The sequence below is a fragment of the Leptonychotes weddellii genome, chromosome 4, assembly GCF_054177405.1.
Source record: "Leptonychotes weddellii isolate Sample4059 chromosome 4, ASM5417740v2, whole genome shotgun sequence".
Classification (NCBI taxonomy): Eukaryota; Metazoa; Chordata; class Mammalia; order Carnivora; family Phocidae; genus Leptonychotes; species Leptonychotes weddellii.
Window position 1 is genome coordinate 115,118,249 of NC_138372.1, and position 14,676 is coordinate 115,132,924.

General features: G+C 36.5%; 1 protein-coding gene across 2 annotated transcripts in view; it reads right to left on the reverse strand.

Moving 5' to 3' along the window:
• The window catches only part of TRAM1 (translocation associated membrane protein 1), a 32,231-nt gene that overhangs the window by 13,881 nt on the left and 3,674 nt on the right, over nt 1-14,676 (reverse strand). For both annotated transcript variants that reach the window (XM_081816105.1, XM_081816106.1), the window contains exons 2-6: nt 10,220-10,283; nt 8,175-8,296; nt 7,934-8,050; nt 6,514-6,572; nt 4,739-4,823 (exon numbers count right to left, since the gene is read on the reverse strand). In XM_081816105.1, coding sequence (XP_081672231.1) covers nt 4,739-4,823; nt 6,514-6,572; nt 7,934-8,050; nt 8,175-8,296; nt 10,220-10,283 — 447 coding nt within the window. The remainder of the gene's footprint in view (nt 1-4,738; nt 4,824-6,513; nt 6,573-7,933; nt 8,051-8,174; nt 8,297-10,219; nt 10,284-14,676) is intronic.

Sequence of the window (14,676 nt, forward strand, 5' to 3'; positions counted from 1 at the left end):
CTTAACCCACTGAGCCCCCTAGGTGACCCGAAGTTTGTTAATCTTTAAACAAACAAATAAGCAAAACCTCATTTCTGGCTCCTGTTAGAAAACATTTATTTACATAATAAAATTGTAGGATGATGTGTGAAAATGTCTTGAGAAGCCAGAAGAGCTTTCTCTCAGCCACTTTTTTATTCATCTAGACACTAGATTTGAGAAGAGTGATCATTGCTCTTGGATGGCATGCTGACTCCCTAACTGGGATCTATGATGTGGCCAGATGTGAGCTCAGATGGCCAAGTTTCACCCAGCCGCCTCCGGTCCTCATTCCCCACACCCCCCGGAAATGTGTAACCCCAGAGACCATGGTGCTGGGCAAGGTTGTCGTTGGTCTCAGACATATAAGCATCCTGCCTGTGGGGCTGTCACCCCACGAGGACTGGAGAATGTCAGGAGTCTGGCTTAGAACAGGGGTGCCATTACAGCCATTTTCTAAATGAAATCTAGATAAATTTCTCATTTTAAAAATCATGCTATATCATCCCCATCACTTTTGTAATCTTAAAAGGATTTGGGAATGCCTTTAATATAGAGCATGTGTTTTCCAGTTCACAACAAGCTCCATCACTCCCTGAAGTATTATATTATACTCCTGTCTGTCACTCATTTATTTTCACTTTTTCTCTGGTTAGGCTTTGAGTGTACAAACATTGCTTTAGAGACACTGGTCAATTTGTATATAGCTGAAGGGAATGTTATTTAGAAAAAGATTGATACTCTTTCCTTTGGAAAGCTGTAGGAACTATTTTAAAAGCTCTTGCTTAGGGCGTCTGGGTGGTTGAGTCAGTTAAGCGTCTGACTCTTGGTTTTGGCTCAGGCATAATCTCAGCATCAGGAGATTGACCCCACATAGGGCTCTGCATTCTGCTTGTCCCTCTCCCTCCCCTTCTGTCCCTCCCCACCACGCGCTCTCTCAAAAATAAATAAATAAAAAATAAAGACTAAAAAAATTCTTTTATACTTGAGTGGAAAAAAGACATAATGAAAATGAGTTATTAGAAAAGCTTTATCAAAGTTCTAGGCGCGCCTGGGTGGCTGAGTTAGTTATGCGTCAGACTCTTGGTTTCAGCTCAGGTCATGACCTCAGGTTTGTGAGATCAAGCCCCGCATCAGGCTCCATGCTTAGTGCAGAGTCTGCTTGTCCCTCTCCCTCCCCCTGCTTGTGTACTCTCTTTCTCAGATAAAGAAAATCTTAAAAAAAAATAACTTTATCAAAGTCTCTTATTCTTAATGCTAATGTTTAAATAATTAATATAAGAATGAAATCATGGCATGATGACTTAAAATTCTAATTGTCTCCTTTTTCATGGAAAAGCTAGTAAATATGGTACATTAAATCAAAATAAGTTCTAAAATTATAAATAACTTCAAGTGACATTTTCAGTTGTTATTCCAACATCTTTTTATTAAAAAGATCAGCCATATACTTTAATAAATTTCTGTTCTTATAAGAAAATGCTTTTTTTTTTTTTTTTTTTTTAAGATTTTATTTATTTATTTGAGAGAGAGAGAGAATGAGAGACAGAGAGTATGAGAGGGAGGAGGGTCAGAGGGAGAAGCAGACTCCCTGCCGAGCAGGGAGCCCGATGCGGGACTCGATCCAGGGACTCCAGGATCATGACCTGAGCCGAAGGCAGTCGCTCAACCAACTGAGCCACCCAGGCGCCCCAAGAAAATGCTTTTCTTAACTACACTGTACTTGTAAAAAAAATTGATTTCAAACTTAATATCATAAATATGCCCAAATATAAGGCAAAGATTTTCCCCTAAACCACAGATGGAGCCATCTCATATTTAAATCTTTTCAAAACTCTTATGTAATAGGGATCAATATCGATTATTTTGAATAAGAAATACATGTTTGGGTAAGATATACAGCCTTAAAAACCTCAATCAATTTCTAAGTGCTTATAGGGGGCCTAGCAGAGGAATCAGTGGAAGATGATGTACTCTGGAAAAACCGAGAGGATTCAAAAAGTGGCTCTAGTGATGAATGATAGATATGAACAACAAAATTGCATATGGAAAGTGTGAATATAACTTCCATGAAGGGGGAAGGGGAAAACACATTATTTCCAATTTAAAATACTTCACAGGATATACAATCATATGCATGTATAAATAAACTAAATAAACTGAATATGAGAAATAAAATATTTGGCTAAATATTTCATTGAGACTTCCGAAAGCCCACATATTCAAGTTGGCTAAGAAATGACATGTGAATGTTCTTATGGGCAAAATGGAATAATGTTTATATTGAGGCATACATATTGTATGTGTTTAAAATATTCTCCTTAAAAGAAACAGTTATTTGTGACTAACACACCTCTTGAACCGCTACTAACAGTAGTAGTGTTCCTTTCTTTCTTCATTTCTCTGTAGGATCAGTTCAAAACAATCACTGTACTAGTTTCTTCCAGTAAAGAGTTCTTCCAAAAATAATTTTCATAGAGTAAATTTTAAGAAACTGTTTAACACATATGCAGCTGTTACTTTCAAATTATGTTAATTACTTGAAACAGTTACTTTTGACTGTCATATGTAGGTGTTAAAAATAGTTTCAGTTAAGTTCTAAGTTATGCAAATTGTTCCATAAAAATTAGATTGCATTTCTGGAGAAATGCCATCTGGCAGGAATTGATAAGGAAAGAACTTTGAAAACTAAAATGAACAATCTTTGAAATGTCCTTCTTTATTTACATGGTCAATGACTAAGACAGATTAATAATGAAGCCCAGAGGTATTATGTCTATGGGTATACAAATATGTGCATGAAGAAAGCTTTAAATATTTGAGCCACGGTACTAAGACATTAAGAAACTATGATGTTCTCAGCAACACTGCCCAACAGAACTTTCTGCAATGATGGAAATGCTCTCTATCTCTGCTATCCAAAATGGCAGACAGTATGGCCACATGTGGCTAAATGAGTACTTGCAATAGGGCTAAGTGTGACTAAGAAAGTACCTTTTGTTTTTAACTGTAATTACTTTAAATGTGGCTAGTGGCTTCTGTTTTGGGCAGTGCAGCTCTAGGACATCTGTGGTTCGCACCAGGTGCTTACTGCATATGGAAGGGCTTCTGGAAATTGTGAGCCTAAGGATCTTATCTTTTTTTTTTTTTTTAAAGATTTTATTTATTTATTTTGAGAGAGAGAGAATGAGAGAGAGCACATGAGAGGGGTTAGGGTCAGAGGGAGAAGCAGACTCCCTGCTGAGCAGGGAGCCCGATGCGGGACTCGATCCCGGGACTCCAGGATCATGACCTGAGCCGAAGGCAGTCGCTTAACCAACTGAGCCACCCAGGCGCCCCTAAGGATCTTATCTTAACACAGTTCTAAGCCAAAGGTTTTATGGATCTTCATCCTAATCCTTATAATCAGTTTAACTAGAAAAACACTCCACTTGAAAAAGAAATCAACATAAAAAGAACTTTCAAGCCACAGTATATGAACTCTATTTGGTGCTGTTTTCTGATCATAGCAGACAACATCAATGATGACAGACACAGAGGACACAAAAACCACAGACACAAAGCAGTAGTAAGTCAGGCAGCTATACCCTGGATTAGCTACTTGCAGTACATATAGAAATGGTGTGGCTTTGGAGAAGGCAGAGATGAACTGGTCATGTTACACTTCTATCCTGAAAAGCGTCTCAAAGTAAGGGAGCTTTAAATGTGGACAAATTTAAATATATATTCAACCAATAGAGAGTATAAAGAATCCCCATGTAGCCCTACCCAGCTTTAATAGTTGTTAACTCAGGACTAGACTTGTTTTGTCTGTATTCCTGTATAAGGATTTTAAAAATAATCTCTCCCTGAAAAGGGGAATACGAGTGTTTGATTAATTTAATGGTATTCCCAGAAAAAGAACTGATGTGCTGGGATCATAAAATTAGAGCATATCAGTGTGAATGAAGCCCAAGGAGAGCACAGAGGAAAAGGGAGCAGGGAGGAGGTGGTACAAACCAGCAAAACCCCCGTGGAGCACAGGTGAGCTGCTGTATTTAGTTTCAAGCAACAGGGAGGTGGTATAGGTTTGAGAGAGGAGTTAAAGAAAGGCACTAAAGTATACTCTGAGATTTCACAAAGTCTGACTTTAGAAGTACTGAGGGTAAAATAGAAAGAAGGGTATTGTACTCCTCCAGGTGTTATTTGTTCAAATAAAACAAACAAACATCTTTCTCAGATGCTAAGAAGAATGCTCCTCCCATTTCGGGAAAAGCTTCACTGCTGAGTATTTAACTATGGCTTACTTTATTTAATACTGAATTTTTTTTCCTGGGCCTTAACACACAGAACTATTAGTTGCAGAATAATCTGATTAATCCTTTTGTCTCATTTGTGAAACTCCTAAGAATATCAATAATATAAAACTAATATTACATTTCAAAATTTGTTTAAATTTCATTTAAAATTACCACTGATACAGTTTTAAGACAGGAGATTAACATGTCAAATGTAAAAGAGTCCACTCTCAGTTAAAATATGACAAAAGTTTTTTTCAAGAAATATGTGAGGATATTTAGTCTTTGTGGAAAGAGGGGAGGTAGGAGAATAATGGGGGAAGAGTTGAGGTGGGAAAGAAAAAGGGAGGTTAGAGATGTGAGGAAATGTTTAATTTTAGAGTGACTTTTCAAAAAAAAGGGAAAAAAATGACAACTTTTAAAATTACAAAATCCCAGCTTACTTTTTTGGTTTTCTGGAAGTAGAGTTCAGGAAAAGCATGAAACCAGTAAGCCAACTGGGCTATGTAGAAAAACTTCATTTGAAATCTGCACAAGAAAGGAAAAAAAATACCTTTTAAAGCATGATATTTTTTAAAGAATAAAGTAAAAACCAACGCTGGAAATCAGGATGTACTAAGTAGCCACCTTCGTGTTATCATTTCAGGTCTCCCTGCAGTTCTCTGTGCACCTTTAACAACTCCCCAGCAGCCACTTCCCTGTCTCCCTAGAATATTCTCACCACCAGTTGATTCCTCTGGATTAAACAACAGATGCAAAGACATTATCTGCAGAACCCTGACAACCTGCACGCTGGCTGGGAGGAACCAGACCCCCTTGTCTATTAGTACATTAATACTGATTAGTATGTCATGCTAGCTACTGAAAACATAAGGAACATGACTTTGAGGGAATCACCTTACAGACCTTTAAGGTTTCATCAAAAGGAAAGCAGGAAGGGCAAAAAGATGGACACCAAACCGAAAGTGCCTAGATAAACGATCACCTGAAATTGGTATAATCCCAACTGAAAATATCCCCTGGCTTTTTTCTTAGGGCAATATGGTAACTCTACCTGGTTGGAATACTGAGAGAGCCCCCAAATAAATGGAGGCAAACCAGGATTAGAAAGAGGAATACGGCATGGAAGTGTTCCCCAAGAGATAGAGCTCATAGCCTAGAATCACTAGTCTCTTGACATTATACACCTCCAGTCTTCCTGCTTTCTCTTTGTTCTCCCTTCCCCTTTCCCTCCAGACTTCTAAAATTGAAAACACAAAACCAATTGGAAATAAATTTTTGGGGGGAGAGGGAAGATAGTCCCATATAAATATGATGTTTATAACCCTACTGCATAAAAGCTCGCTGAATTAATATCATTTTTAAAAGTCAGAATGACTCAGCAGCGTGCGTATTATTGCTGGACTTAAAACAAAGGTATGCATGGTCATGTTATTTCCTTTTTATCTTTTTCTCCAATTCTCAAATCACAATGCATTTACTGAATGCTGTCTAGGTGACAAACACCTACATATGGCCTGGCACACCGAAGGATATATAATATAAAGAGACAGTTCCTACTTGCTGTCAAGGTACACAGAGTCTTGGTGGGTATGGGCACAATACAAGACTTACATAAATGGAACAATTATAGAACATTCATGACAATGTAGAGATATTACCTAAAATATTATATACCAAAATGACAAATTCAGGAAAGCAAAAGACAATATAGGCTAATGTAGCAAGGAAAAATAATATGGAATAGTCGTGCTAGAGCTGGGCTTGAAGAATGAGTAATTTAGCTGAATGTCTTTGCAACACTGAGCTTTTTTATAGGACTGTATAGAAACCTTGGGAGCTAGAAAGATAAAAAAGAGACAATCGCTACCCTGAAGTTTACAGTGTAAGAGAGTAAAAAAAGACTGGGGCACAGAAAAGGAGCAAAAAGTACAGCGAAGATGGAGAACTGATGAGGAGAAAGGATGAGGGAGAAGGGAAACCAGAACTAAATTAAGATTGTTAAAATCAGTTTTCTCAAGCTAATGAACATGTTGGAAATATTAATTATACATGAAAAAAGAGCATGAGAATTTTTTTCTTATGGCAGAGGGACTGCCAACGACATACCTATTGTATGAATTTGCCAAAGTCCTAAAGAGAATGACAAGAATGGGTTCTGCTTAAAAGTGACACAACCATGGTCCTTAACTAAGAAAAGCCTGCTAAAATGACTTACGTCATCAGGTTATGGGGATAAGCCCTCCACAAGATAGTTGGGTCTGAGATGTAGTTTTCCTAAGGAAGAAGATATAAAAATTAGCCTATTGAGTATAATGCAAACTTCTTGGAAAATAAGACAGTATTTTCATTTCTTACACATTTATAATTTCCCAGATCAGGCACTCCAAAGAGCCCACTGAAGTTAAACTTTTTAGTTGTTTTAGTTATTTTTGATTCAGCTGAATTGCTTATTTTAGCAAATTGAAAATCACTATGAAAGATACGAAGTCAAATAAGCATAATTCCTGGTCTTCAAAATTCAATAATCCAATAGAGTAAAAAATACATGTATGTGAACAAACATAAAACAATCAAAAAACAGTAATGGTACATAACAGAGGCAACAACAGCTATGGGAGAGATGAATTTTGTCTTGGGTGATCAGAGAAGGATTTCGGGAAAGACGGAGCACCTGACAGGAGATGGAGGATTAAGGTGCTGCCAAGTTTTATAGGATGATGTCCACACACTAACCCAAATCTTTTTCTTGGATAACCAGATCTATTCAGTGAGAATTACTGCACATGTGTAAAAAACAAAAACAAAAAACCTCTCATGTGACTTATCTTTAGTAAGAGTATTTTCCTACTGAAATGTAACACGATTATGTTTAAAAAAATTATTCAATAGATTTTAAGCGGAAATTACATATATTTATAAAGTATCATTAAAGCAGCAGCATAAAAGGGCATGAGCCCTGGAAAGACTGAGTTTTAATCTATTTCCAAAACTAACTATCGTACACTTTGCCTGTTTATTTATCTCTAACATGGCAATTAAAAAAAAAAATTGTGTCCTAACAAACTAAAAAATATGTAAACTCTAGAGTGCTATAAATTTGGAGATTATTAATACTAATACTAATGTAAATACTACCTTCCCCCTCACTAGTTAGAATGATACAGTTAAAGGTTTTGATAGCTTTAACTGTAAAGTTACACAATATTTTAAGTTGCTTGGACACTACCCAGACTGTTTTTAAAAGAGGAAATGACTAGAAACATTACAACTCATATAACCCAGTAAAAGTTATCACTGACTTCTTTCCCTTTTTGCTAATATAGAGATATCTGCAAATGACTACAGGATATAAAAATATTCAGACTGACTAAAAATGAGTCACACTTTCTGAAACATTAAACACAGTTTAGAATTTCTGCTGTATGAAAACTAATGAAAAAAGAGGCTTATCACTGAAACTTGATTTATACTAGTTCAACAGAAGAATTCCTAATCTTAGATAACAAGAATAGAGAAGGGATTTTCTAAGGTTTAGGCTTTGCTTATGAGCATTAAAAATAGGATATCATTTTCTGTTCTGGCTATATAACATAAATACTTTGAGAAATGAAAATTTAAGCATAGTATATACTTACAGATATTAGAATGAATGTGCCCCAAATACAAGAAAAAAGGTAGAATGCACTAAGCTGACCAGATTCATTAAACTTGCTGTGTTTCGTTTTGGAGAAGTGCATTCGCCTGTTAATTTTCTAAAAATAAAAACAACCATTAGTAATTAAAAAGATATTATAAAGCATATTTAATATGTGACTACCGTTAAGTATGGAGCACTAGTATTTTATAAAGTATAGATTTCTAAGATTGTATACTTACATCCAACACATACTCTTGAATTATGGCATGAATAATTATCGCCACTAGCATGTAGAAGAAAACTGTAGCCAAATCTTTGATACCATAGTAATAAAGGGATGCTGATTCAGTAGCTTGTTCTTCTGAAGGCCAAAAAGGAAGAACACACATACACAAAAATATACATAAGATTATAAAAACAGCACTAAGCACAACATAGTTATGGAAACAAACAAAAGAAGACTAACCTAATAAATAAGTTCTATAGAAACATTATAGGTGATTTGCTTTTGGACATCTTGAGTCTTAGGAGCAATGAAAATTGAAAACTATCCAGAAATCTAAGGCCTCAGAAATTATTTACAAAAGACTTGACACATGTTAGTTACAGCCATCAAAGACCAAAAAACAGGGAAGGGGAGGCCATACTCAGATCCTTGGGAAGACTGTAAAATTGATATTATCCCAGGTAGAGATTAGGTTACATCAAAGTTATACTTAGCCTATCTGTCTGTCTTAAATTTTCTACCTCTTTTCAAACTAGACACTTCATTATGATTCTGATAGAAAAACTGATTTAACCCCTATTTGAATGAGTTTTGACCTATCAGCACTATAGATAGAGCCAACTGCTACTTAAAATTGTTTTTAATCCTCGATATTCTTCTATTTTTCAAAACAAATCTTAATCAAATACTTGTGAGTTGCTGTAAATTATTGTTCTCAAGCTTTATATTTATACAAATTATTTGGGGAAAAAAGCACTATTGTTCTCTGGCATATTCAAATTTCAAAATAACTTTTTGATTTTGAGTGATCTGATAGATATCTAAGTCACTAAATCAAATATGGTTGACCCTTGAACAACACAGGTTTGAACTGCCTGGGTCCATTTACCTGCAGATTTTTTTCAAGAAATACAGTACTGCCAATGTACATTCTTGTCCTATGATTTCAATAACATTTTCCTTTTAAAAATAACATTTTCTTTTCTCTAGTTTATTATAAGAATGCAGTATATCATACATATATAAAATATGTGTTAATCAACTGTTTATATTATTGGTGAGGCTTCTGGTCAACAGTAGGCTATTAGTAATTAAGGTTTTGGGGACTCAAAAAATTATACATAGATTTTTGATTGCACAGGGGTCAATGCCCCTAACCTCTGCATTATTTAAGGGTCAACTGCATTTATACAACTATATATCTAAAATAAACCCAATTCAATGTTATGTAATTGATCCTACATTCTAAATACAGAGCCAAATACTTGTCTGAATATGTTAATATTTTATTAACCAAATACCCTCACCCATGCTGGTTAATTGTATCACTGTATTCAACTACAATCAACTTCCAATAACAGCTTGACTTTCACATTGCATAATTTAGAAATAAAACTTTTAGGGGCGCCTGGCTGGCTCATTTGGCAGAGCATGTGACTCTTGATCTCAGGGTCATGAGTTCAAGCCCCACACTGGGTGTGAAGCCTACTTAAAATTAAAAAAAAAAAAAAAGAAAAGAAATGAAACTTTTAAAATTAAAGCCTGAAAGTGTAGTTTGGATGCTATTGTAACTCCTAGAGCTTACGGACATTTAGAGGTAGAGCACAACAAAAACATGAAAATAAAATAGGCTTATAAGGATTGTTACTTTAGGTCTAAAGCATAATTCATAGGTCAGAAAAACTGAACCTAAATATTGTACCTTTAGAAACCTTGATTGAACGATAACACTTTAAACAAATATTTAATATCTATTCTTAGAATTTTCTTATGAAAAAGATCAGAGGGAATAGAAGGGAAAAAAAAAAGTTCTCCCATGGAAAATCAAGTCCATTTACAAAATACACAATAAACATTAAACACATAAAATCTGATTTTCATAGGGTGAAGTCAACAAAATACATCATTTCTTGCATTATAAAATCATCAAAATAACATTCAGTCTAATCATGAATGAAATCTATTAAAATTAAAGAATTTAGTATTCACCGTAATTTCCAAGTTTGTTCAAGTAAAACCTTCTACTTAAATAGAAAATTCTGAAAGAAAACTACCTACCTGTTGCAAGGAGGGTAACATTGTACTGAAGAGTAACAAAAATGATAGAAGCTTTTGCTGTTATCTAGAAAAAAAGAAAAAAAAAAGATCAAGTCAATTTGTGACCTTCTCCCAAATAGGTCAAGGGAGAAAACATTGTAAGTTCTGCCCCCAAATCTAAGAACCAAGGGCACCCTAGTTCTTGTGGCTCTGTGACAGGCACAACTGAATTCCTGATCATTCAGGGGTTGAGCTTGGGAGTGCTGCAGTTTAGATGAGTTTGTGAGTTTCTGTTAGTCCTAACTTTAAGATTTCAAAAGAGACACTCTGTAGTTTCAGTGATTCTCTACTCTAGACCTGTACAATGAACAAAGTTCCTATTAAAAAAAATTGAAATGTAAATTAATAAAGGAAAGGAAGCACAGTTACCACCACTAAAAACTGATCAAGCTGGGGTCTGTGGTATGTGTATGTGTTTATCTCTCACACACCTGGGATAGTTAAGTCCTCAATAAATATTTAACTGACCTGATTACTGGTAAAAGTGAAGTCGTCAGAACAGAAAAATGGAATGCTTACTCAGTATTTATAGGCACCAGGTAATGTGCTAGACAAGAATGGATAACAAAGATGAATGATACAATCCCTGACCACTCGTAGCTCAGTTGGGTCAGGAAGATGGGTAAACAAATTGTTATAGTATTATAGAATCAGTGCCAACAGGTATTCAGGATAGACAATGAATTTTTTTTGTTTTTGTTTTTTTCCTGGGGTGGGGAATAAGGCATATTCTGGAAAGGCTTCTCAGAGGATATGGTGTGGAACTGTCTCTTGTTGGAAAACGGAAGTTCTCTAGGCTCATAAAGGGGGATGAAGAGGGCAGCATAGGTAGAAGAACAGAAAGCACAAAGGTTAAATAGCGAACATGAGGCCCGGCACGGATACACATCAGTAAGCGGTAGAAAAGCCTAGAAAACTTCTCAAGTGCTAGAAAGGGCCTTGTTTGTTAGACTAAATAGTTTAGATTTTATTTTGGCACAATTAGAGAATTAGGAAGTGGGGGAAGTTCATTTGTGCTTTTTAGAAAGATCATGGATGTACCTAGTAAGTGGTCTTTGAAGCCCCCTCAAATCCATTCTCCACACTGCAACCAGAGTCATCTTCTGACCGTGTTAACACCTTTCCCCATGCCCACCCATCCCCTACCTCCACCCTGAAAATTCTTCACTGGATTCCCATTCTTTCTAGGATAAACAACAAAATCTTTTTTTAAAGATTTTATTTATTCATTTCTTACCTATTTATTAATTCACTTATTTAGAGAGCATGAGCAGGGGTGTGTGGGGAGGAGCACAGGGAGGGAGAGAATCCCAAGCAGACTCCCTGCTGAGCACAGAGCCCAATGCGGGGCTTGATCCCACAATCCTGAGATCATGACCTGAGCCAAAATCAAGAGTTGGACGCTCAACTGACTGAGCCACCCAGGTGCCTGAAGAACAAAATCTTTAATGTGGCCCATACAATAATCTATGATCCTTCCCCTCTGCCTCTCCAGCCTTACCTCAGACCACTGCCTCCTGGATTCCTCCCATCACAGGGTCTGTGCACATGCAGTTCTATCGGAAACCCTACTGAAAACTTTCCCCCTTCAGATCTCAGTTCAATCACACCTTTTCAAGGAAGCCTTTGTTAGATTATCTCAGAGAATTGTATTCCTTTCTTTCAAAACACATACTCTTGGTGTGATAATATAACTAATTTCTGTCACACTCATTAGAAAGTAAGCTCCATAAGATCTGGGACCATGCCTGTTTCTTCACTGTATGTTTAGAGCCCAGCATGGGGCCTGACCCATGTTAGGTGATTGATCATCTCTGTTGATTAAATACTAAATAAAAAATAAACTGGAGTAGGTACACAAGTCAAATATAAGACTTCTGCAAGAGACCACATGAAAGATAATAAGGCCTGAACTAAGGCAGTGGTAGTGGGACAGAGACAGTACTTTTGGGGCAGAATAAGGCGTTGGGAGTGAGAGGGAAGAGTCAAAGATTATGTATGGATACTTACAGCTTGAACAAGTGAAAGTAATACTATTAATAAAATGTGGAATACAGGAGGGGCAGCAGCTTTTGGGGAAAAGAGAAAAAACTGAGTTTTAGACAGACTGATTTCTGTGAGATATGCAGGTGGAAAGACCAATAGGCAGATAAGCCTAAGACTTGAACTCTGCAGGGAGACCCTTGCTTAAAGACTTGGGAGTCTCTACTTATAGTAGATAGTTAAAGCTGTGGGGGTATTTAAATCATCTATGGAGAGTGCACAGTGTTTGCAGAGAAATAGGACAACAACAGAACCATGAAGGTGGCAGAGAAAAAGCTGGTGGCAAAATAAGAAGAAATGATCAGAGAGGCAGGAAGAGAATGAAGACAGCTAGATGCCCCCAAGGCCAAGGGGTAACATTTCAAAAAGGTGTGGTTAATAAAGTCAAAGTTCCAAAAGAGACCTGGCAGGAAAGGAGTACAATGAACTACATTTTAAGAAGCCATCAGGGGTCATGGCTTGAGTGATTCCAATGAAACAGTGAGAGCAAAAATCATACCATAGACTGAAGAACACAGGAGAAACAAAGTGGTATCCAGCGATAGATGCCAGGTCAAGATTTATGTTGTTTTTATGAGAGAGACTGAGCTTATGTGGGGGCAATCAGGAAGGTGCCAGGGAAAAGGAAGAAATTAAACATTTAAGGAGACAATGGATAGAAAGATCTGGTAAGAAATGAAATGTAAGGATAGAGTTAGAAGTTAATCTTGAAGTTTTCTTCTTAGATGGGAAAGAAGGTAGCAATGGATGAGACAGGTAAGTTCAAAAGGCAGGAAAAGTGAAGAAACACACATTTAGTAAACTCTTATTTTCCCTGTGGTGGAAAAAAAAGCAATGAGATCTGTTCAGCATGATTAGGGACTTGAATGAGTATTTATATCATTCCTATAGGAAAAGGAGCTGGCCAGAGAAAAGTAAAAAAGATCACTGGGTGTTATTGATGTCTGAGATTAGAAGCCTTTGATTTGTAATATAATCTATCAGCACAAGTAATGACTTTCTCTGGCAACCCTTAGCAATCCATGAATGGAAAAGCACAGAAAAGGCAGAGGGTGCAGTGGATTGATGGTTGGATATTTGCAGGGCTAATATGGAGAAAAGACCAAGAGGGAAGGGAGCTGAGGCCTGGGGTGAGTGTGGACAAGCAGTTAAAGTCTTCAGGAAGAAAGCAAAGCAATGAGGGGGCCAAGGCACCATAAAAGCTTATACTAGGTGGAGAGTTGGCACACGAGCAGTAGAATGAAGGAGGTGAAACATGTAGGTTGTGGCTGAGCTTTGCTATATTGGAATTCAGAATCTGGAAACAAAGCAGGCCTACGTGATAAAGTCCACGGTATGGCCACTAAAGTGAGTTGCTTAACCGTCGTAGATATGGAAAGGTCACTTAAATAGAAAAGGCCAGCAAGGGTTCTGGTATTATCATTTGGGTCATTCACATGAATGCACTAGAGCAGAATGATGGCATGGGTTTCCAGGGTAATACTGCTTTTATGTGATTATTTTTAATAAAGTTGACTGATGACCAAATTTCATTTTTTGATATCTTTGTTTAGACTCCACATATATTAACACATACATACGTTCTCCACACACCTGTTTCTAGTTTAGAATATGACGTCACCACTATCATAGCTAAGAAAACTTCTCAAGACTCCTTTACAAATGACAAGTAAAATTCTTCAGATAAATTTAATATCAAATACCAAAAGCAACAAAAATTAGATTATCTTTCTATGGTAGGCTTCCAAATAAAATTACAATCTGGCCTCCAGCTACTTTAGCATGTGTCATTAAAAGTAGAGCAAGAGGAAAAATACACACTACACACCTCAAAAAGTTTACAGAAAAATCATGCTACTAGCTTTTCCAGGCCTCCTAAGCCTCACACCTCAGCAAGCATTGCTTTCACCTAATATTACAATCAATTAATAGTAAGGCAAATTAATTTGGAATAAAATATGCTGCAGAAATATATAATGTACTCAAAAGTAAACATAACTGAGTTTATGACAGTTTTGGACATTTATAACACTGCTTTCCATTTACAAGAATGAAACTTACTCAGATACATCTTGAACAGGTTCCACAAAGTCTAAGGCATTATCTAATTCTATGTTGTATGTAGTATCATGAATATCCTAATGTTTCCTTAATCAAGAGGTCACCAGTTTGGGCTTGATGTTTTTTTCTTGTTAAAATTATACTGTACTTGTCAGAGGAAGGTGTGATTTACTACACTGACTATATGCCCGAAAGATAAAGACAATTTCTGTATCACATTTCACTTCCCCATCACCTTAAGCTTAAATAAAATTAAGTTCTTAATAAATGAGATGGAGGGCCGCCTGGGTGGCTCAGTTGGTTAAGCGACTGCC